The sequence below is a fragment of the Charadrius vociferus genome, unplaced genomic scaffold, assembly GCF_000708025.1.
Source record: "Charadrius vociferus isolate BGI_N301 unplaced genomic scaffold, ASM70802v2 scaffold663, whole genome shotgun sequence".
Lineage (NCBI taxonomy): Eukaryota > Metazoa > Chordata > Aves > Charadriiformes > Charadriidae > Charadrius > Charadrius vociferus.
Genome location: NW_009647670.1, coordinates 533,744 through 557,888, shown reverse-complemented (window position 1 = coordinate 557,888; position 24,145 = coordinate 533,744). Strand labels below are relative to the sequence as shown.

Sequence of the window (24,145 nt, the reverse complement as noted above, 5' to 3'; positions counted from 1 at the left end):
GAATGCTTTGGTGGTCTGAAGATCAACAGAGTTTAAAAAAAAAGAAAAAAAGGAAAAAAAAAAAAAAGAAGAAGAGGTTTGGTCAGCAGAGGTACAAGAAAAACAGTAGTTACTAAAAAAAAAATCAGGTGACGGAGACAAGCCAAACTGTGGCGTTCATTATACTAGGAAAGGAGTGGAAGAGTACCTTGTTGCTATGTAGTTTTATGAAAGATTCTGAACAGGCAAAGTTTGTGTAGAAACAGAACAAAATCTTTCCTAGCACATACGTAAGCAGCACCCCCAGACAAAGGCCATAAACAGAATGCCTTGTATGTTTAGGAACTTCTTGTAGAGGATGAAGTCTTCAACAATGTGATGAAATCACAAAAAGCTCTTTTTTAATTACTATTATCTAATTCAAAATGGAATGAATTTCACAGTAGTTTCCTTCCCCGAGCAATGTAGTCTCATGCTCCTCTGATGTTCCATACACATCACAGGAAACTATCCTCTGTGAGGTCAGGCTTTCTCAAAAGAAATGAAATGTTTTACTGGAAATCACAGAATGGGGATACAAGAGCATCAAATACTGTGTTACTACTGGAAAAAATAAGTTTTTTTAGACTCCTTTCCTCTGGCCTTTGTCCCTCACATTGTTTTTTCTGTCTCCTTTTCACATCAGACTGATTTTTCCAAGCATCATTCAGAAAGACCTAGCAGCAGCCAAGTGTAATCTGTCACCCTCATTCCCAATTCTGAATACACATGACACAAGAGCTTATCTTACCCAGAACTGTCCCAGGGTGTTTATATGTTGTGATTTGAGCAGTGCATCATCATCGCTGTCCATCAGGCTCTTACCATGGACCACAGCAGCATTGTTCACCAGGATGGTGATATCACCCACCTGCAAAAAAAGCAAATGACTTGTTACGACTCTCCTCATGAATCAGCAGCCACCATTATATCTGAAATACCTATTATTGCCTAAATACATTATTATTTTCATAGCTTTTGACATTCTTGCCTCTGGGCCTTGTAATTTTTCTAGATCACTAAAAACAGGTAACTAGCATTTGTACAACACAATCTGAATGGTCACCCTTTTTTTTCCCCAATTTGCCAATGTATTTTTTTCCTCATCAAATATGAGTCGTTACTAAATTCTGCCCACAAAGAGTGCTACCACAGACACTAACCTTTTCCCGCACAGCTTTGGCTTGCCGATAGACCTCCTCTCGATTTCCTACATCACAAATGAAATAATGGCATTCTGTCCCCATCATCCTGATTTCCTCTGTGGTCTCCTTCAGGCATTTCTCAGTTCGACCCCACAGGATGATCTGCAGCAAGAAACTTTTGTTAGAGTCAAACGGCTTCTGCTTCAAATCTAAAATAATTAAAACATGCTTCTGACTTCAACAATTTGATGAACATCTTTGATGTGTTTTCACTGCCAGCCCTGTTGTATTGTTTCAGTTAAGACTAACGATGATTTTCTGTTACATGGGGATGGGACTTGAGTATGATGGTGGTAGCTGTATCCCACTGCTGATTATTTACAGGTGGTGCTTCCACTACTGTCTTTCAAACATTAATCTACAGCTAAACAGATTTAAGCAAAATATTTTTTGCCTAGTGTATAACCTTATTGTCTATGTCTTCTAAGGCTACTGGAAGGATTATTAATTTCATCTCTCTGGTACCTAAGACATCTATATATGCATCAATCTATCCTTTTTGCTCTTCAAGCTAAATCTTCTTAGCATTCATCATGTTATGAATGGTGAGTCACTTGTCATTCTGCAAAAAATAAATTACTGAATGGAGTACGTTACTGAAATCAGCTGACTGCTCGGTGAGTCAAAGAGCAAGATCCAAAGGAGACAGAAGAAAAGATTGCTACTGCTCACAACTCCAATTGTGAACATTGATAATGCAAAATTACTATTTAATATCAGAAAATAAAAGAGGACATTCACATAGTCAAATGCAAGTTTACTCTGATCAGGGGACTGGGAAAATGGGCTTTGAAAATGGAAACAGTTTTGTTGCTCTCACAGTGGTGCTATTTCCAAGCAGCGGCCTTATCATCTGTGATCCAGGATTACAGTTGCTTCCCATACCACTGTGTGCTGAGTATGAATCTGGCTGGTATGTTGGTTTTTTAATGGTTAAAAATGAGCACATTTAAACTTTAAAGATTTAATAATCTTTGACTTTTTCAAAAGTTGAAAGAACAGGGGAAAAAAAAGTCTAAATTATATCACACGATTAACTTAGTAACAGCAAGATAAACATAAAAATTTAGGACCTGTGGTATTCCCTCCCCACAACAAATCTCTTGCAGAGAGCTTTAACATGCTTATTTTTAAGGACCAGTTAAGCTTATCTCATAACTGGTACTAAAACTAATCTCTGGCAGGGTCAAAGAGCTCTTCCAGTGTGACTAAGCAAGGCAATGCAGGAGTACCCATGTCCTCAACCATTTCCTAAATGAGTTAAATTTACAATTAATCCCATTTATAAATCATTGGCACATCTGTGAACATAAACACACACAGACTGATAGACTTACATTCTCAAAATCCCCAAAGGACTAACGAGTTGGTTAACCAGAAAGTTCAGAGCCTGTATAAATATGCCAGAGCCATTTCACGAGAAATGTTACCTCAGGAGAAGTAATTTTCAAGGTAAAAGCTGTGACCAGACTGAAAAACTGTAAGAAAGCACGTGGCTAAAAATGTGCCCTGTGTATTGGCCTGTCTTCGAAAGTCTCAGCATATCACCCTTGGCCATCAGGCTTTGGCATCTACACAAAGCTTGTAAAACTTATGGCTATTTACTCACTTCTGAACTCAGAGCTAGACTGGGTGATATTTCTTATGCTGCTCTGCAGACTTGAAGGGAAATCAAGAACATGTGAGAAATTTCACAAGCTTTCAGGAAATATTTACAAAATACTGTTGAACTATGTAAGCATACACGCTTACTTGCTCTCTCTTTCACAACCTACAACATCTCTGTGGAAAGGGGAGAAGAAAACACTACAAAATGTCAACTGTAAGCATCAAGTTTGATGCCTACAGAATTCCCATCAGTGTGAAATTCAGCCTCTTAGCGGGATTGGATCATTCAAATGCAGACCCTAAAAATTCAACTGACAAGTTGAAGAGTGATAGAAGGTAAGAGAGGAGGAGGAGAGAAAGAGAAATAAGGTGTCAGACAAGAGGAGTAAGGCAAGAAACTGACTTCACATACCTAGCGCTCTAGTGTTTCACACTGCTATTGCAAAATAAGTAGTAGATCACTCATTTTTCACTTTAATGTTTCAAACATCCATACAGTCTCCTATTCCCAAGAGCTGCCACTGATGCATTTAATGTTAGGAAATATGCATGGAAGAATAGTTAAGCAAAGGAAGACCTGTCAAAGGAACATCTGTCTGTGATGCAACTCTTGGACATAACATTCTTTATGCCCCAACAGTTACTTTGGGACCCTTAATATCCTACAGGCAAGTCTTGCAAGGTGACCCCGTTAAAATCTGGACCATCTGGGGAAGACAGAATTTGCTGGTTATCCTGCTGACAGCATTAACTTCAGTACTGATTTTTTTCCATGGGAAGTTTTTGTGTCCTTGACACTGTTCACACTCAGGTGAAGGCTTCAGCCTGCGTAAGAGAAAAGCAGTAAATAAAAGACCACTCTTTTGTGAGAGGTGAAAGTTCCCTAACGACGCAGTGGGAAGTGAGGTTTCCTGCTGTCATTTCTGCTACTTTTTACAGATGGATAAAACTCAAAACTCAGTACAACATGCTTTTGGTCCAAATTCAAGCTTGACTGCTCCTACGAGATCATATGAGACTTTCAATTTCTGTCTTACATCTGGCCAAATTGAATTGGCACGGGCTTCCCTCCGGCCCCCTAGGATATCAAATCTTACAAAGAGACAAGACTTTTAGTTGCTGCTTAGCCTCATAGCTGAGGCTTCTGTTGCTCCTGAACTCTAATTTTACAGAGGGCCTTGTCTTAGTCTTTGTGTGTAGACAATACTTCTGTCTTCTTTTTTTGTTTGCAGTGGTTTCACCAATGTTTTTCTAGGTCCTTATTCTACTATTGCCTCCTGAGAGTTTCTACAAACCTACTCATCAGTCCTCTGCTCTCCTGAATTCCCCTCCTTATGCAGAATCTGCAATTTGAGAATTTGCTGTTTGGAACTCATAAGGTTGTGTTACTTGTAACATTCTCACTAAACCATTCTACTAGACAACTTAAGAGTCGGGGATAATCCTGCATGTTCTCAATGCTTCTTAACAACAACTTCTGCTCACGGTTGAAGAGATGAATGATTGTGGGCCTGAGCCTGTGTTTTGCTGACGCCCCGTGAGCTGCAGTTAGCCTAAAGCTGTGCAGTTGGCACTTCACTTCCCTTTCTATACAAGCAAGCATGTAAGGAACTCTTCATTTTGTTCTTTGCTCAGGCAACATCAAGAAAGGCATCATTTAGCTTTATCTGGCCCTAGTTAGGATTTGAGGGCTCTGCATCTGTAAAGGAGTCTAGATCTGCAGTTTCGGAAATGGTCCATTTTATTAGGAAGCACAATTTTCAAAATGTAGATATGGGTCTCAGAGTCTGGTCTGTGTCCCCTTTCCTTTTTAAATTTAATTCTAAATTGGCAATAAGTGTGTCCCAACTGGAGGCTAAGTCTTGGAGAGAATGACTTACAGACACGGAAGTTCCTGTCTGGGACAGAGGAAAATGCAGGGGAATAAAGGAGAAAAGAGACACGGCGTTCCTTATTACACAGCCTGTCAGGATGTTGCACAGCCACCCATTCACGGTAATTTAATGGCGGATAGAGAAATATTTAATTTGTGTTTTGGAGAAGTTCTTGGACAGACAGTTTTCCGTCCTGGAACGAATCCAGCCCCTGTTTCTTCTCCCCCTTCATCTCTCGTCATCCTCTCCTGCCTGCCCCTCCCTACTGCACTAGACACGCTCTCCTTTCAAAAAGTTACTGACCAGAAAATTGTCGAGGGCAAGAGCCCAGCGAGGCGGTTAATCCCCGCTGTGGCAGGCCCGCTCCTGGAGGCTTCCTGCCCTGCGCTTACCTCTGGGTGACCCCAGTGTTGGCAGTCAGGGAGGCAGGTGGAATGTTAAAGCAATCGCTTATGCTCCAGGCTGCGAGCGAGAGGCGATGAGAGCCCGGGCAGGAGTCTTCCTGCCATTGGACACACGAAAGAATAGATTCAGGATGACAGAGGAACTTAACACGCCCTCCTCTCAATTAACTTTGAAGTAGGCAAGGGCTGTGACATCACAGCTCAGGGCAGATTTTCTCAGGATTTATTCATGAGCAGATTTTGCAAAACAAACCTTATCTCTGGATCTTCTCCCCTCTGGCAAGTCACAGAACTCCTTATCTGCCCTTAGGAAAATCATTTCAGCTAGAGTGGCAGGCTCAGTAGACACTGCATCCTCCGCTCCCAGAGGACTCGTTTAACTCTGGACTTAATCTGCTAATGAGACATGCCCCGAGGTCGGAGGGGAGTCAAAAGGAAGGTTTTAGCTGCTGTTGTACTAAGGCAAGACTTTCTAATAGAGGCCTGCACTGGCTACTTGCCGAAAGCCCCAAACCTGACTTCAGGTTTAAATCCTGGTTTTCACTGTAACACAAGTGTTATGCTTTTGACCGCCACAAAATCAGATAAAGCCACTAGTTTATATAAACTGGTCTAGATTGAAGCTGCTATCAACCACAATATAAACACACGATCTATGCTTCCAGAGTCTTAGGTAGATTATTGGTGCAGAAGATGAGGTTAGAGCTAATTTTACATCATTTACAAGGCTATTTAACTTGTTTGGCCCGATTTTATTGCCAGTACAATTCAAGAACAGCAGCAAAGGAATGTTGCCCTTTTACATCGTCAATTAATTTGGCACTGTATCTTCAGCAAACCCGCTGTGCTAACTTTACCCCTCCGGTGAACTAGACCAGTACTGGACGGGTGTCCCACAACAAAAGCACTTCTGAGACTGAACACGTGCCATTTCTTGACACTCCCCTTGCATTATCTGGGTTGTATTTTAGTACAGAATTGATCACTCTTAAGTCTTTTGCAACACAACAACGCACATTGTGATTAGCAGATACAACTTCCATTCCAAAAGTTTCTGCATTTTACAGTTCATGAATCATTTTTTTGTATCAAATGAAGACGCTGAAAGATTAAAGTGTTGCAGAGAGACACGAAAGTACCCTGCCTGCCTGATCTCATTATTGCTGCCTCCACAAATCAACCACAACTCCTCGCCACAGATCAGCAGAGATAGGAAGTAGTTGGTAGGTCAAGCCATTTCATTCCCCCTTTCAACCTCCTTCCTAGTCCAGTGAAACAAAAGTTGCTCTGTTTGAGTTGGTATCTGTAATTGCACAGACTGTTACCTTTGTTCAAACAGAGAAAGCCTTTCTGCACCCAATTCTGGAAGTTCCTGCATACTTTTAGGAAGTGCAAAGTGTAGATAATCCACTGAAGTATGTCAGTCTTATCCCCGTGTATTTACAAAGCCTGGTAGTACTAACTCACAGTTGGTCCTCCGAAGAAATGCATTCCAGTGTATCCCATAATCCCGGCAGAGTTTTGCATATCATGAGAACAGGAGGCTAAGTCCTACAGCCTCAGAAGTGTTGGTGTATTTTGCTTGTCAATGGCAGAAGGGTTTTCTCCTCCACCCCTTCCCCTCTCTTGCCCCCAGGGCAGTCAGGCAAGTTCTTTCAGGAGTTCTTCATGGGAGAGGCATGCTAAAGGCAGATTACTGGAAGAGTGAAAGGTGTGGCCGTTCAGTGTGAAAAGCCAATCTTTGCTTTAGAAAGGAAAAAGAACCTTTTGATGCCTGAAGTAGGTCAAAATACTTAACCCAGCCCCTTAGTGACACTTGTATAAAAGTAAGCAAACAAAGCAGGCCAGTGGCAAAATTCTCTCAGTTCCCCCCGTGGAAAGTGAATATCAAAGCTGCAAGGGATGGGTATAAGAAAGGTTACAGGTAAGCATGGGGGAATCAAGACTGTAAGACCATTTACCTGTTTTACACACAAGCTTATCTAGATTATTATTTCAAAGTTGTAAAGACAGTGCACTATAAGAACTTAATTTAAATTTAATCCTGCAACCCTGGTAAACACAAAACACAGACTTTATTATAAACTGGTTTGAGTTAAGGCCAGGAGTAATATGCAGTAGTTAGATTAAAAGTTAGGTCTAAAGGGACTTCAGAAGAAGGCTTAAAGAGTGAATTCCAATTCCTTTAGTCTGGAGTCAGAACTTTCATTACTTTATATGTTGACTTAGCACTCAATGGGATTAACATTGTTCACCTAAACCACCCTCAATTCAAATTGTACCCCAGTCACCCCTTTTTTCCCTCTGAAAGAAGCAAAACAGCACCTAAAAAGTCTTAGAGAAGTATGTAAACACCTGTCTCCTGTTCAATAGAGGCCTTCCTTGGAACAAAAATTTGAAATTTTCTGTCTGCATACAGCCATTTAAGACCAGCTCCCTCTAAAGAAGTGAACAAATGCCTACTGTTCTCACAATCAGGACTATTTAAGGACAGGTGGCCCCATGCTGACTTTTTTCCAGTGGTTTTTCCAATTGCTTTCGTCTGCAACATGAACTGCGACTCCAGACTGCCTTGGGAGCAACACTTTTCAGCTCTGCCGTACAGAACAGTTGAGGAAGGGGAAGGGTTAGGGTTGTTTGCAAGAAGAGGTCACGCAGGAGTCAGGCTTTACAATCCTATTAACGCTGGGACAGGGTCAAATGGAGTGCACGTTCCAACAAAAGCACCAAGTGGCCACAAGCTGTCACCCTGCAAAGGTTCATGGAAGCATTTGTGGTGGAAAAAACGACAGATTTTTAATGGTGAATGTCTGCCACACCATGTGTTAGAACCGGCCTCTGCTCCAGGGAACCAAAGCACACAAAGAAATATCCAGCAATAAAATTCGCTGGCTGCAAAGCAGAAAGAAGTGGCATATCTGGGGGGTGGGGAGAGGGATAAGCTTAAGTTATGTATTTGAGGTAAGGCTTTGAAGATTTCTACCAACAAAAATATAATACTCCATCCTGTAAAAATAACTAGTGTGCTGCCGCCTCCGTTTGCTTGGCGTGCCATCCCTATAATCCAGATTCATATAAAAATGTCCACAGAGATCTCAGGAAATTGTGGGAAGGGTAAATATGCAGGTGCAGAAAGCCCTTTTGTACTGCAAGCACAGCAGACAGGATGAAGGGATAGAAAGTCAGTAAATAACATTTCAAAGAAAAAAAAAAAAAGAAATTACTGGATCTGCCTGACAAAAATGCCATGGTTGAAGGTTTGCTGTTTGCACGTTTCCCTTCCAAAACGCTGCATTATTATTTTTACTTATTGCATATACCTCTCAGGGTAAAGAGTTCTTAATATGTGGCAAGGTTAAAGGTTCATGTAATATAGTTAAACATCTACTACCACAGAAAGTTATGTTGACACTGAATGGTAAGAGTGTTTGTTTTTGTAAAGCAAAAACCAATCACAAGTTTAGATTACAGGGTAATTTTGGAAGTAAGGGACATGTGCAATTAAAAACGTGGATCCAACACAGTACTATTTCCATCACCCAACTGGGTGAAAGTAACTCTGAAAATTGCCTGGCTCAGCCAACAGTTAACTGAAAAGCCTGCAACTTCTTAACTAACAAAATGCAAAAATCACACTTCACATAAATTTATGGAAAAGAATTCAAGAGGTACAGATTGGGTTTCAATAGAACTGGATCATTTTTTAGAGTTTGCCTTTATATTTATGAGATGATTTCTGTAACAGAGTGCCTAATCTTGAAATGCTGAGCAGTTTTAACTTCTAGTGGAGAAGGCTGGCTGCCGCATCCCCACCTTTGGGACAGCACTCAGAGTCCTGAGGCTAGTGCCCTGTATAGGTTAGAAAAGTATCAATTACACTGGATTACCAGTTTAGAGTAAAAAATTGTTAGTTTTAACTCGAAACATTTTCAGTTTTGCTTTAAGCTAAATCATCACAAGTATTTCATCAGCACTTTACTTATTTTGGGGAATATATAAAATGCCACTACAAGCTCTATAAAAAATAATAAATACAATTTTATCAAAGAGACTGTATACTCAGAAGGTAACTTAATTAGCCGCCTGATGCTGGACCAGTTCTGAACTTTGGCAGTAATCTATGAGCACTGTGATGTGAACTGGAGCCAAGTTTACTCCACATTGTTATGCAGCTCTGTAATAGTCATTATAGTCCTGTTACCAGTCAAGGGGACTTTGCATTTTGCTGTACTGTCACTTTAGCAGAATCCAAAAATAAGGTGGACAGAGTGGTAAATGTATTAGAAGCTCTGCTGAATGAGGAAAGGCACAAGGAACGTTTACAAGCCAGAGGAAGACATAGGCAGAAAGACAACCCCAGCTCTTGCAGGAACATCACAGAAAAGGAAGACTAGGGGAAGTGTTTAAATTTGATGAACTGGAAGAAGGCTTGCAACAGAAACGGGCACAGAAACCTATGGATGAATAACGTTTCTAATGCTGTCATTATAAACTGCCCTCCAGGAAAGCTTACAATATGCTCCAGATTGTCCACATGCATAATATGATGTAGCTCTTGACTGAAAAAATAATTTCTCCCATGAGGCTACTGGAGAAGTATTGGGAGTTAAAATAGCCTACATTAAATTCATCTATAAAATGAATGCTAGCAACAGCTCCAGACAAGCTCCCCTACACGCCTCCTTTCTTTGCCTCCAGAAAAAGAGAATTGCTACTGTTTTAAAACCATCTAAAAGCTGTCAAAAGGAGCTTTTCATGTAAGTATTTTAGTCAAATACAGGATACTGCATAGAAGCAAGCTTCAATATTTAAATGCTTAACTGGTTTCCTATCTTTTTGTGTACATTTCAAAATTATTTTTTAATGGTCGCTGTTGCTACGCAACAGGGCAGAATTTCTAAAATCTATTCATCTGTTGTGCTAATGACAGTTTTCAGGACATGTTTAACTCTCGCAGCCTATTGAATCAAGGTAGGAGGACGAGAATGGGAGCACTGTAAGCTCCCAGAGCATGCATCCCCCAAAGGGGCACAACACAGCTAAAAAGGGTCTTTGGCTGATTATACCATATTCTTCAAGACACTGTTAAGATGGAGTAGCTACCCTGCTTACGAAAAGTGTGAAAACCAGCACAGCTCTAGTTAAATAAAATGCTATCTAAATGTAGAAATGAAACGTATGATAATTATTTTTATCCAGAAATGATCAAAGTGATTCTAATCAGGTTCTGCTACAATGACACTTATTCAAACTAGATGGGCTGGTCAGGTAATCACAAATCAAGCTCTAGCATATTAATAAGTTACAGCTCCCTGGTAGTTACCATCCTTTGGATGTGATTGCCTATCACATGCATGCTTTCTAGGCTACTGCAATGCAAAATGAAGTTAATTCACTTAAACATGAACATAAAATTATTAAGCTATCACAGAACGTGAGATAAGCTTTACTTTCCAGTAAAATAAACTATATGAAGCAATGTGGTCAGTAGCTAACATTTAGCTGAGGGGGAAGTAATATAATATTGAGGCACAATTATTCCCTAATGTGTTCAAAGTCAGTAACAAGCACAGCTCTATGCCATAAGAGTTTTCTACCTACCAGTAGACTGCAGAGCACTGGGGATCTGTAAACTACTATGAAGTGTGTGACATTTAGCCCTAAAAATAGGCCTATTTTTGGTTGACGCGTTCACTGTATAACAATCTTTACTTCCACTAAAAAATATTTATAGGTACACAAAAAGACCAAAATAATTGTAAAGACCAATAATTACTGTTCCTGTAAAATAATTTAAATGGCTAAGAATTTTCTATGTTTTGTTTTCCCTTTCAACTCAGTCAGGAAGAGAAACTAAAATCACTTAATAGAAGTAAGATACTTTTCTAAATTTCTGATTTTGTAAAAACGCTGGACTAACATAAGATGATGACAGTGGTCAAGCCCATCAGCATAGCACTTCCTCTGCACACAGTAAACAAGTGTAATGATGTCATTAGGAGCTGGCTGACCTGCTGATGAACTCCAGGCTGTAAAGGAGAGACAAGGTGCCAGATCACTACACACACACTTACCCGCACACATACACACACGTGTGCACACATACGCACACGTCCTTGCAGCATAAAAGGTGTCCTAGAGCAGTCCGCAACAGTTGCACATCATCGTCGAGGGAAATGAAACCCTGAACCCCCCTGTGACGGCTGAACGTTCTGCTGTTAAAGAGGCAAACCTCTTGCTTCCATAAAGCTCACATTCAAATATAAACACAACATAGACAATAGTCTCTAAGGGGGCTGGATTAAAATCAAATAACAAGCAACACAAAGAACACTCTACAACATTGCACAATCAGCATATCTGAAAACCCAAAATCAAATAACTCAGTTCAGCAAGACAGGGCTCCCGTGTTTCCCAAGAGTCTTGGAAATGTTCTTACATCATTTCTGACAGCTCACTGTGGTCAGAGCCAGCCCTGTTCTATTACCACTTTGGGAAAGAAGTATTTGTACCAGCTGGATGTCTTTAATATTCTACTTGGAAGCATGACCTCGTCTCCTTAAGGCAGTAAGCTGAGTTTTGTCCTCACTGGTAAATTTTTTTTAGGAGGTAGGGCACAAGGAATTCGAGTTTTTAGTCAACATAAACCCAAGTTGCCGAAGGTGGATGCCAGGATTTCCCATTGCCTCTCCAAACTACCACAGCCAAGTCTTGCCCAGTGAATGTACTGGTGAGAGAGACAAGGTGTCTCTGTTTACTATTAGCAAGGAGATTAAAATGACAGATCTAAGACAAACGCTAATTTAATCTTCATGTATAAAATACCCGATTGTCCAATGTTATTGTTGATCCATTCTTTTTAAGGGCACGGAAAGGTGAACTGTGCAGTGTCTTTACAACAACATCTTCCACTCCCATTACTTTATTTAAGTCTAGTATAGTTAAGGTTTTTAAGGTCCAGCACCCAGAGTTAAAAGATTATATCTAACAATTTCTGCTTTCAGTTAAAGTGGTGCAAGTTTGTCCACTCCTCTGATTTGAAGAAAATCTTGAAAATGTAACTTGGGCGTACCAAGTCATTCAAAGGGCAAACGGAACAAAAACCCAATTATAATTACTTAAAATACCATGCTTTTTTTGAGTGGTAACTCCTGATTTCTTAATGTAGGCCTAGCTATACAGGAGACATCTGCTGCACGATGAAGCTTCTAAGAAACACTGAAATAAGATTTTGTTCAGTGTCTGAAGTTTTCACTTGCTGATGCAAGTCAGCACTCATAGAAACTTAGCTAGCAGTTTCCGTCCAGGACTTAATGGGAAAGATCTAAAAGACAATCACTACCTATCGGTACAGCTGGTGCAAGCTGGTATCTATGCTGACCAAGAGAAGGAACACTGACTGGATGAGAAGTCACGCTTGAACTCCATTAACACCTATTTTAAATGGCTGTTTCATGTAGATAAGGGATGAAATATATTAGCCAGGTCATACCAACTGCCACCCCACCTTTATATAGACTCTTTCAAACCTGTGGCTAAAAATATGTCCTACTACAGGATAATCATAGCCCAGAATCTTTCCAGGCATCATTTTTATACCACCTCAGAATACCAATTTTAAGTTGTTTAAGTGTCCTCAGAGGTACAACTGCCACGGATTACATACCGAGAGCCAGATTCATCTCCTAGTCACATACCTAAAGCATAACTGATTTCAGCAGAGCTGCATTTGTGCTTTCAAACACTATTTTACTGCTGTAAGTAGAGCACTGACACATTCGCTTAGGCAATGTTAGACAACAGGAATCCCTATGTTAGTCAAAGCAAGTATGCTCTGCATTCAATAAATTGTAATTAAGAAGGTGGCAACATAAGGGTGGCTGTCCACAAAATCCTTTTGTAATTATGCATAGTTTATGGCTAAGCTAATAGGATGGACAATTTAAATTAGTTGCAAACTCTGCCAAGGTACCCATCTATTCCCAAGTCTATTAATTAGAATCAATTTAATCCCCACTGGGATAAAGGTCAAACAACATGTATTTGACCCTTTTCTACTGGCGTCAGTGTTATCAGCCAATGGATCTGGCAGTGCCTGGGTCTGACTTGTTCGACTCTTCAGCATGTTGACATGATGCTTTGAAGAACAGAGTCTGGGCCCAGCTAAAGAGATCTCTCTAATAATTTCTGCTTTATACTCCTGATAAGCACACAGGTTTAAAAATTCCAGAGCTTGTTCTCTCTCAGTGGTCAGCTCTTAGGCTGTTGTTCTCTGTCTTTAAGATTTTTCCTTTTCAGTCTCCCTTTCCTACACGGTACCTTAAAGCAGCAATGGTATTAGAATTGTATTTTTAATTCAGTCCAGAAATCAAAGTGTAAAATGAACATTAACAACTAACTGACATTTGTTAATGGATTTTAAAACAAACACTCAAAATCAATAATCATTACCTGACATTTCCAAACTGTCCAGCAGGAAGGATACAGAATTTCTACACACTTGTCCGATTTTATGGGAAGGAAATAAAGAGAACTGTTGTCTTTTTTCCTTCTCTCTATAGTTCCTGTAGAATTAACTGGCTACTTCTGTGGAGTTCATCATCATCATCATCTATTTGTCCTAGTTCTTTTCTTGGAAAAATTGTCATAATACTTCCATACCTCTCAGCTTACTCTAAGTTCTTGGTCTTGGCTACGGTAGTATAATGTAAAATCATCTAGTTCTTGATGTACTAACTTTGTGTGTGTCCACTTTGAATGTTGCTGATCTGTTTGAGGAATGTAACTCAGAGTCTATTCAGAGTTTTCTAAGTTCCTCCGACACATTTTTACTATCCACTGCATAGTATCATCCTATCAAGACAGGTTTCCACAGCAGGGTAAAAAGTAATAAATAATAAATAAAAATAATCTTTGATTTCTTCTAAACTTTTTAGTCAGAAGGCTTAGAAACGTATGCCGGGCTTATGGTCACTCTTAAAGCAAATTGCTGTGCCAGACTAATGAGACATTAGCTCAACAGCATGTTTAATTCATTTTACAACGCAGTAAAAACTACCTATATATGTCAGTGCTTCAGATGGAAATAGTTCTACAAATCTGAGACAACTTTTTCCTAGCCTGTACCAGACTCATGACATAAATGCAACAGAAATGCACAGCAGCACATTTACAAGTCACTGCCTGCATGAAACTACCTAATAAAATAGGGATGAATCACTTCAGATAAGTAAGGTGAAAACATCATAGACCAAAACCATCTTGTCAGCCATGAAATTGAGAAAAGCAGCCTTTTTCCTTTCTCTGGTACAAGTAAGGCTAAGATCACAGAGTCACAGAATCATTGAGGCTGGATGGGACCTCTGGAGGTCATCTGGTCCGAACCCCCTGCTCGGATGGGTATACCTGGTCTACTGCTTTCTACTGCTTTGGCCAGGTTAACTCTCATTTCGAACTTCACTGCCTCCTCTTCAAGCTTTCCAGATCAAAGCTTCTGTGTTCACTCTCAAGGCCACTATCCCCATGTTACCTTTCATTTAGCATCAGAGCTCCTATTGCAGCCTTTACCTCCTAGCATTAATTTTTCAAACCACCTCTGTGTTTTTGGCCACACTGTCTGCACCTCTGTAAACATTTCCCAAAACTCTTTATTGCTGCTCTTCAAATCCCATCTGAAAACTTCCATTGCTGTGATGCCTTTCCAAAAACTTAAAAATGGCTAAATAAGAAATGCTGAAGTCACTTGCTTTACAATCCCCACCAGTACAGACTTCTGTGTTTGTATTCAGCTGTTGCCTTTTGTTTTATATCTCCACTGGAAAGCTCAAGGTAGGCATCATCTTTTTCTGTTGTCCTTACACAGCACATTTAGCATCTTTATGCTAAATAATTTCTGGTGCGTGAGTGGGTTTCTGAGGCACTACAACAAGATTAATACATAACCTCATCTTTAAAAATTACCTCAAGATTTCTTAGAGCATGGACACAGTCCTTAGATTTTGTGGGAAGCCTCATTTAAGTGTCTTGATGCCAGTCCTTAAGCATTTTTAAAAGTGCTGGATTTTGGTGTGCCAACACACCACAGTCTCACTGGGACAATATTTTCACATGACATCATTGTATCTTGATGTGAGATGACAAGCCTGTTACGCTGCAAGTTCCACTTCTTGTTAACATTATTTATTCTCCTTACAACATACTCGGTAACAAAAGATAGGTATGTTCTAAATTATAAGTTAAACCAGCTCCAGCCGGAATGCTGCTTCAGAGATACCAACAGATCTGATATCTGATAAATTCTGGCTGTGCTTGCCGACCAGAGACACTTATTCAGCATGTTATTCAAGCTGCTGGCCTTGGCACCAGCACACATAACAGGCTTAATGCCATCTAAGCCTGGGACTTGAAACAAGGGTTCTTCTGCCCATCCTTAAATTCAATCAACAAAGAAGTGAGCTGCCAAGAGGAAGCCATTAAATAAAGTTGTTGTCAGTATATAATCTTTATAGAAAGAAAGCCTTTCTAGAGACCATAAAGTGACTCAATCAAATCTGTGCTCTCATAGTTTATCAAAAGTTCCGAATTAATGTATTATTTTGCATGACATGGAAAAACATTCACTCCCCAATTCTTTTCATGTACTTCTGGTTACTGTTAAGTTATGACATGCTCTAATACTTTGCTGTAAGATTAAATACTTACATTTAAATAAGATTAAAGTAACCATCATTAAAAATATGCCTGGAACTGTTCGGTTCCTATGTTTCTTTCTTCAATCACACACACAACAGGAGAGATTAATTACCTAGAACCTGATATTTGCACTATGGGTAAATATTCTCATTATACTAAAATATCTACAACATAGAAAATGCAAAATTTCCTTTTAGGAAAGGAAAAAAATCTTTTTCCTTTTGAGACATGTCAGATTGCCTTTTCAAAATGGCTAGTTACTTATTTGCATTGCTAAACTACTACCGAGAAATCCATTAGATACATGGACGCTATGTCATTCTGGTACCTCCACCGGGCATAAAAAGCATTCGGGATGTGGACAGGTGCTCTCTTGACAACATTGTCTTAGTACTGGAATCTAAAAATATATATGTAAATTTTACACTGAGCCTTTTTAAAATTATTGTACACCAGGCCAACTCAACATCTGTTTGTGCACTACATTTACATACTGCATTTGCATTGGGTAAAGGACATCAGAACTGCGTCCATTCCTTTTATAAACATCATTTTAAAGGCTTTATGATTTCATTACGTTAGATCATGGTTCCTGTTAAAAACAAGTCCATGGTGATTAATCACAGTCTATGGAAAACCAGTTTCTCTCAGCTCTGAAATTATCTAATTTAAAATCAGCACTTTTTCTTATATCAGAACTAATCTCCTCTGGGGTGGCCCAGTCAGGTCTATTCATGTTCTGAACTCAGCGTGAATTGCAAGATACACGTCAGACCTCAGTTATGACTTGCAGAACAGAAGTGTCTTCTTGATGACTGGCCCAGCCGCAGGGGATTTAAGACCTGACAAACAGCAAGCAGAAGGACTTACTGAGTTTATTTCAGGTATGCTATCTCATCCCTTTCCCCTCCTCCAGCACATTACCAGAAATTATGCACCTCTGTACATGACAAAAGAAACGTTTTCAGGTTTGGAACACTACAGCCTCTCTGGGTGGAACTCCGTGGCAGATTAACATTCCTGCACATTAGAAATTTGGTGTCAGGTTCTTCTTTAGGCAAGAGCTAACTCTCAAATACAGTTTAGTAAGAATATTCTGCAGGTTCTGAAAGTGAAATCAGAGATCAATGTTTGAGAATGACCAATATTTTAAAGGACATTTTTGATCAAGAACTCTTACTGAAATGCATGTGAGATACTAATAGCTTTTGTCCTACACCTTAAAAAAGGTCACAGCTCTGAATGACTTTTAGCATCAGCCTCAGTATTTTGCCCTCACTTCAGGAGATTAGTATGAATTTCATTTCCAGCTGTAGTCACAATGTGGTTAATCTTTTATCATATAGCACTGGTATATGTTATAAAGAAGTTTTTAAAAGGTATATACTAATTCATACAAACCAGGACAATAATATGTCAACATGATTCATAAAGACCAAAGCGAAATATTAATAGAACTACAGATGCGGTTTGTGTAGACAGTGTGGGAGGAGCATGCCATTGTAGAAACTTTCAAAACTTGCCAAATTTTCCATTACTGGGAATACAAGGCTAAATTCTAAGACCTGATACCATTTTTTACATAACTTCTCTGCAATACTCTCATCCTAAACAGAATTTATAGCCTAAAATCTCACTCACTAAAACTCTCCAATTATACAAGGCTCTCAAGCACCTACAACTCCTCTGGGGTTTTCAGTTCTGGTGAATTCAACAGAACACTGCGGGAAACAGGCTCTAGGTTTCAGCAGCGGTGGGGGCTTGCGCAGCTCTCCTCCCTTCCTGGGTGCTCCTTCCTCCACTGATTTCTTATTACCATCCCAATTGTAACTGAACTGAAAGAGGATAGCACACTCAAATGACAAGTTATCTTCCTAAACGAAGACGTTAAGGTCTGACTTTGAAAATGTTGTGAAAGTAATAATGGAAAGAACAGTTGAGATTTCAGGGGTTTGGTTTTTTTTTTTTTTTTTTGTAGCCTGAATTAAATCAGGAGTGATATAAGCAAATACAATCCAAAACAACAACAACAACAAAAATCTCTGATCAGTTTTCAAAGCAAAAGTTTTCAATTAGTGCCTTCAGGATCTTTGTTCACTATCCCAAAACAACCACTGTATTATTGTGTTTGTGTTATTCTACAGCTGCCCATCACGTTGCCATCCTGTTCAAAGTACCTTGCAGACGTGCAGACATAATTGTCTAGACTCAGTGCTGACAGAGCGAGGTCATGGCTATCAAGCAGTACATTCCATGCAAGAGCGAAGTTTCCGTTTCTTGTTTTTGTTGGTGATACTAGCTCCTTGCCATCTAGTAAGAGCTCTTGTCTGTCCTGATATTCCAGACTGCTTACCTCATCCGCTGCACAAGCAAGCAAACCCGCTGAGTCTCCTGCACAGTCTCCTGCACTACAGGAAGTGAACGTCCAGAGGACAAAACAGTGAAAGGAGAGATCTTCCAGTGTATTTACCAGGTCATTTCTTGCACAATGATGAATGTGAAGAACTCTCAAGAAGGTTAATAGGCATTGTTCAACTCTTCTCTGCAGTACTGTCACACCAACACAAGGCCAGGGCTGCCCCTAACCCATTTGGCATTTTGGAGACATCTCTCATGCCAAAACACCCCTGATTCCCTAGCAGCCCTCTTGTTCGTTCATCAATAGCTACAGTTACCAAAAAAGCAAACATATCACAGCTGGAGGGGGCAAAAAACACCAAACCCCCAAAACCCCAAAAGCAAAATTGGAGGGCAAAATATACATACTTTGAAAGAAACTGAGATAACAGAAATAATTGCAAAGGAACAATAGAAAAGCACTGCTGTATAAGATCCCTTGTAGATACACTATGGAAGATTCCTACTGCTGATTTCCGAGCCCAGAGCCCTCAGTGTTGATAAAAAACCTAATGAAAATCAATGGCTTTTGAGCAGCCTCCCAACAGGAAAGGCCTAAGAAGCTCTGCCAAAGTCACTGTCAGATAACCTTGAATACTAAAATACATGCTAGAGTTGGGGAATCTGTTTCTATCATATATTTATATCTTTTCCAGTTACTTTTATTAGGTTTAATGACATTTAATAATCCAGAATGCCTAAGAACAAAGCCTCTCTTTCCTGTTCAGTCAGACCCCAGACTAAATAATCTGTGAAGGACGTAAATTAAAATTACAAGGAAAATTTTTAGACATCAAGGAAACGCCCTAAAAGAAAACCTAACAAAGAGCAAGATATACAAATGACATACAAACGACATACGAATCAAAACTTCATCACTGGAGATCATCAAAACCAGGGCTGACAACTCTCTGGCAAGGGCACTATAATAGAAAATGCTGTAGGAAAAGCAAATGGCTTAGAGGAAACCAGAAGCATTTTCCAAGTCTAACCACCAGTGAATGAACCCATTCAGCCCCTACATCCCCCTGACTACTCACATCTGTAGAGGGCTGTTCTTCCACACAAGAAATATTGTTCAAAGGGGCCAGTCTTCCCAATATTAACTTGATTATACAGTACATTCTTTGCAAAACACCATTAGGCTTTGGAAGTGGATTTTTATTTCATAGGCATTAAATCATAAACTCATAAAAATATCTCTTTCTCCCTTTTCATTAGCACAGATACACTCTGCTTTTTTGGCTAACCACAGAATATCAAAAGCTAAGAGCCTTAACAAAGCTACCAATGTGTGAGACTGAGACAGAGTTGATGCTCTATTTGTCATACGCTTTTATGGTGTAATCAAAATTCTCAAGAGTTAAAGCCAACAATAATGAAAATTTTGAATTTTGCAAGCAACCAAGAACAAACCAAAAGCAAAAAAGTATACTTCTGCAGCAATTCAGCCGCAGCAAAGTAACTCCTCGGCCAGCGCTTCTGAATCTGGACACATCTCTGGGGAACAGCATGAAAGTTGAATTACAATACTTCCGGAGAAAATTCAATGCTATTCATCCCTCATAATAACACTGACATGTCCAGTATCATCTGTAAACCACTCTTTCTCTGCATACAGCAAATTTACATTTGCTTTTGTTTTTTTCCAGAAGTGCTACAGGAAGCATTTAAATACACAATGCCTCCCACAACCAAGTAGTTTTTTGAAAACTTCTACCAGAAAGCAAAAATACAGTACGGATCCTTTGACCTCTTAGTATACACCTGAACTGGGCGCATCTAATGATTAAAGTCTCTCTTTGCCTGAAAATCATTGGTAGTCTTAATTAAAAAAAAAGCTAGAAGATACTTCTGTAACTGAAAATACAACTGACACCACTTTGTCCCCTTATTGGCCATTTCATCAGAGAGGCCAATGAACAACCATGAGGAAAGAAACATCACCTTAGAAGGAAATGTCTCCTAGACATTTATTTGTCAAAGTCATATTTGAGGCACAATGGCAGAGCAATGGACTTAAAAAAATGGGGGTAGAGAATAGGAATCAGGATGGATTTACATGATCATGCCCAAGAGACTTCCATTCTGTTGGATTGAGAATTTCAGTCTCCACGCTCATCTATCAAACAGAAGACATTGTATATCCATTTGCATAAACCCTTTTTTGATTTATTTCTTGCCATCTTCATAGCTTTAAATGCTCGATCAAATTTTACAGTAAAAAAGTTGCAAATGTGACAATTCATAATCTTAGTGAGATATAGCACTTGTCGTCTTACATGAAAACTGCTCAGATACATCTCATTTGTGATTAACAAAACCAGCCTCTGAAAATAAACATAGAGGGTAAGATGAAATCCAAACCAGTCTAATTATCAGAGGAAATTTCATATGCTAACAGCCTCAACTAACCTATCTTTCAGAAGATTCTAATCTCAAAAATATGGTTATATATCGCCGCCTACCTCCAAAACTCCGCCACTATGTCTGTGTGCGCAAGCGCTGTGATGACTTTTTCAAGATATACTGCACACCCACTATTAGAATCTGAATTTATATGTCACTGCTTCCATTCACCTCTTTGTAACACTGTGCTTGGCCTCAGAATTTCACGCCTTTGGTGGAACTGTTTTTCTAAACATCGAATATTGTGACTACACCATCTGATAATCAGAATCTGTTATAAATTATTAATTATGATCAATAATTCAAGCTTTGCATATAATTGTGAAACAGTTAACTGCAGAAGAAGACAACAGAAAAGCAGAACAGTTGATTTTCAGAAGCCTTATTGAAGGACAACTTGCTTGCTATTTAGTGTCTTTTTCATTTCATTTTGATTGTCTAAGGCAAAGCATAAAATCGAAGAGCAGTGCCAAACAGAGGTCTTGCATTCTACATGGAAACTGCATGACATTCACAAAGTTAGGGTTGAGCACAGAAGGCAGGAAAGAAATAAAATCTCACAGCAAAGGGAATGGAAACTACCACATCTAAGTAAAATTGTCATTAAAAGTGTTAAGGAAGAAAAGGATAAGCCTGCTTCAGTGTTGCAGGGAGAATGTGCTACTACCAAAGGCAGAAAGGCAATGCCACTACCAGAGAGGATCAAAACTTGCTGAGTGCCATATTTGACTTACTGGATAGCCATGATATAACTGAAAGGAGAATCTAATTCAAGTTCAGTAAAAGCAAAAACTGAAACACCTTGATGACAGATATGAAAAAAACCCGTAAGGCAAAAAATCCCAAAGTTCTAAACAGTAACTAGCAACCACACAGCATTTCACAACATCATACGAGGCAAGTACAAAGATTCCCAACAATTATTCTCATTTACTCTTTCCTTCTGAGATACATAGAGATTTTATAGGTAAGGCATACAAATGAACTACAGTCTATATCTGTTTACAGTAATTTCTTCCTCAGCTCTGTATCCCTCTCCTTTTGGCCCATGCCACCTTGTTCATTAGGGCAGAGTGCCATTGTTCAGCTTCTAGCTGAACTGCAGCTAAGCAGCTCTTGAATTAGCTGTAGAAATGGTGGTACTTTAATACCAGAGCTTAGCATAGCAACCAGCCGGCCTAAATAAATAAATAATGAAGCATGGTGTTCTAACAGATGATATAAATACACTTTCAGCAAATTGCTTGGGTCCAAAGGTCAGTCAACTTGTTTGCTCTGTCTCCAAGAATTTGTAAATCTCAACATGATGTTTAAACACAAGGATATACAAACATCAAAGTTCAATGCTGACACATTTTACACCTCAAAGTTGTATGCCAGAATAGCTCTATACCACACATAGAAAACTGTAGTGCATGTGTAAGGAAGTGACAAAACACTACCCCAAACTAAATGCAAATTCTTCTTTAAATATCCTCTCATTCTGTACTTTTCTTCTTTATTCTCCATTCATCGTCTCTCACATGGAGAGAGTATTGCTTCTTTATTCTCCATTCATCCTCTCTCACATGGAGTGTTTATGCAGCTGTCTAATTTCACAATTCCTCCCTTTCATTACCCATAAAGGGGGAGATGGAACTTTAAATCTCAAACCTCGTTTCAGGGTGTGCGTGGTTTTTGTATTCCTGATTGATTCACCCATATGGAGACACCTATACTTACGAAGACACAAAGTTTCAAGGTAAACCACCAGTCCCTGAGCTAGAGAATGGACACACCAGCTACACTGGCATTTCTAGGCTGTTGTGCGGACAGACCAGTCTCCCAGCCTCTCCCCCTTTCCCTCTTTCCTAAAGGAAACGTGCAAACAGCCTCACAGCTCCTACTCATGATGTGCTTTTTCTTCCTTGCTGGGGTCTCATTCATCTTACCTTTGAACAGCTCTGGGCTGGCAAAAAGCAAGATACAGGGACTTCAGAAAGCACAAGAAATCAATTTCCCAAATGGAAAACCACCGGGGTGAAACTGAACTCTTCTCCCCACGTTCCTGAGAGAATGCATTATCAGGACCGAGAGCCAGACCCGCCCCCGCACCCCCCGTTTGCCCCTTCCCGAGCCGAGCCCCTCTCCTCCGGGGCGACACGCGTGGCAGCGGGGACAGCAAGTGAGCAGTGGCTTCACGCATGGCGGTCCCACAGCTCTCCTCTCTCTCCCTGCGACGGGAAACCCAGGCTGGAGAGGAAAGCTCTCCTTTGTCAGCAGAGGAGAACTGGCGAGGGGGCTTCTTTCTCACCTTCCCTTTTTCTTAGATGAGATGGGGAGATGGGATGTAGGGAAGGAGGAATGGGCAACTTTCTGAAGTATAAGTCAACGTAATGGCTCAGCGCGCCAGGGCTTTGCAAAATGAGTGCCCCTTCTTCCCCTCTCCCCTTCCCAAAGCGATCCCATCAATCCCACCTAGAGGGGAGGGAAAAAAGCTTTTCAGTCTCGGAGCCGGAGGAGTCCCCAGGGAGCAGCAGGTGGGAGCTCCCTCCCCCCTGCCCCCTCCCCTTCACGCCGCTGCTCACCTTTCTGGCTCCTCGTTTCGCGAACTCCCTGGCCAGATGGCGGCCGATGCCTCTGCCCCCGCCGGTGATGAGCACGTTGTCCCCGCTCAGGTCTCGGAGCTTGGGCGGCATCACCGCGCACACCGCAGCCTTCACCACCAGATAAACCATCTGCACGGGGAAAAGCAGCAAAGCGCCCAGCCATTTCCAAATCATCCTCTCGTTCCAGGCAAGTCGGGAAGGCAAAATTCTCTTCCAACCCTTCACAAAACCAAGTAAACAGAAAGAAAACCAATACCCTTCATGCACCCCCAGACGGGTGGCAAATCTTCAACCCCCTTCCAAAACTTGGGGGCAAGAGATTCTTGGACTGGAAAAAGCCTTCTCCCCCCCCTAAAAAAACTGGGGTAGGAGTAAAGTAGTGCAGAAGACCAAGTCACTCCCCTGTTTCTTGATCGGTGTCCTCTGGGATTGTCACATGCAGGTAAAACGCTTTCCTTGCTTTTTAACTGGAAGACAGTTGGTTTTTTAATTAAAAGAGAGAGAGAAAAAAGTAAAATTAAAAGTAACCATACATCCCTCCACTTCAAAGACTGACATAAAAATCCAGTATCCAAATGGAAGGGCTTTATACTTGGAAAAATAAAATAAAGCAGCCTATGTCTCCAAATTTCAGCCTGCAGTGCCTTCCAGGCAGCTCATTTCTATTCTTAGACTCAGGAAATTGCTTAAATAAGACAGAATTGCCAGGACCTTCTTTTTAAGAAAAGCTCTATTCAGGGTAAGGTTGTTGGTTTTGCTTTAATATCTATAAATATCTATAGACGTTCTGTCCTGAGCCGGTTGCAAAGGTTGAGCTGATAACCGCCTCTCTCTGCCCCCTCTCCTGTTTTTTTCACTTGGAGTATCTGTGATCACAGAGCAGGAATTACGCCGTACACTATTTCAGCTCTGGCTCTTACTCATTTCTCCCTATTGCTCTCTCTGCCTAT

General features: G+C 40.3%; 1 protein-coding gene across 1 annotated transcript in view; it reads right to left on the bottom strand.

Moving 5' to 3' along the window:
• The window catches only part of DHRS3 (dehydrogenase/reductase (SDR family) member 3), a 26,847-nt gene extending 3,478 nt beyond the window's left edge, over positions 1-23,369 (bottom strand). The window contains exons 1-3 of the mRNA XM_009881075.1: positions 23,175-23,369; positions 1,182-1,325; positions 765-889 (exon numbers count right to left, since the gene is read on the bottom strand). Of these exons, the coding sequence (XP_009879377.1) occupies positions 765-889; positions 1,182-1,325; positions 23,175-23,369 (464 nt within the window). The remainder of the gene's footprint in view (positions 1-764; positions 890-1,181; positions 1,326-23,174) is intronic.
• Between the last annotated feature and the right edge of the window lie 776 nt (positions 23,370-24,145).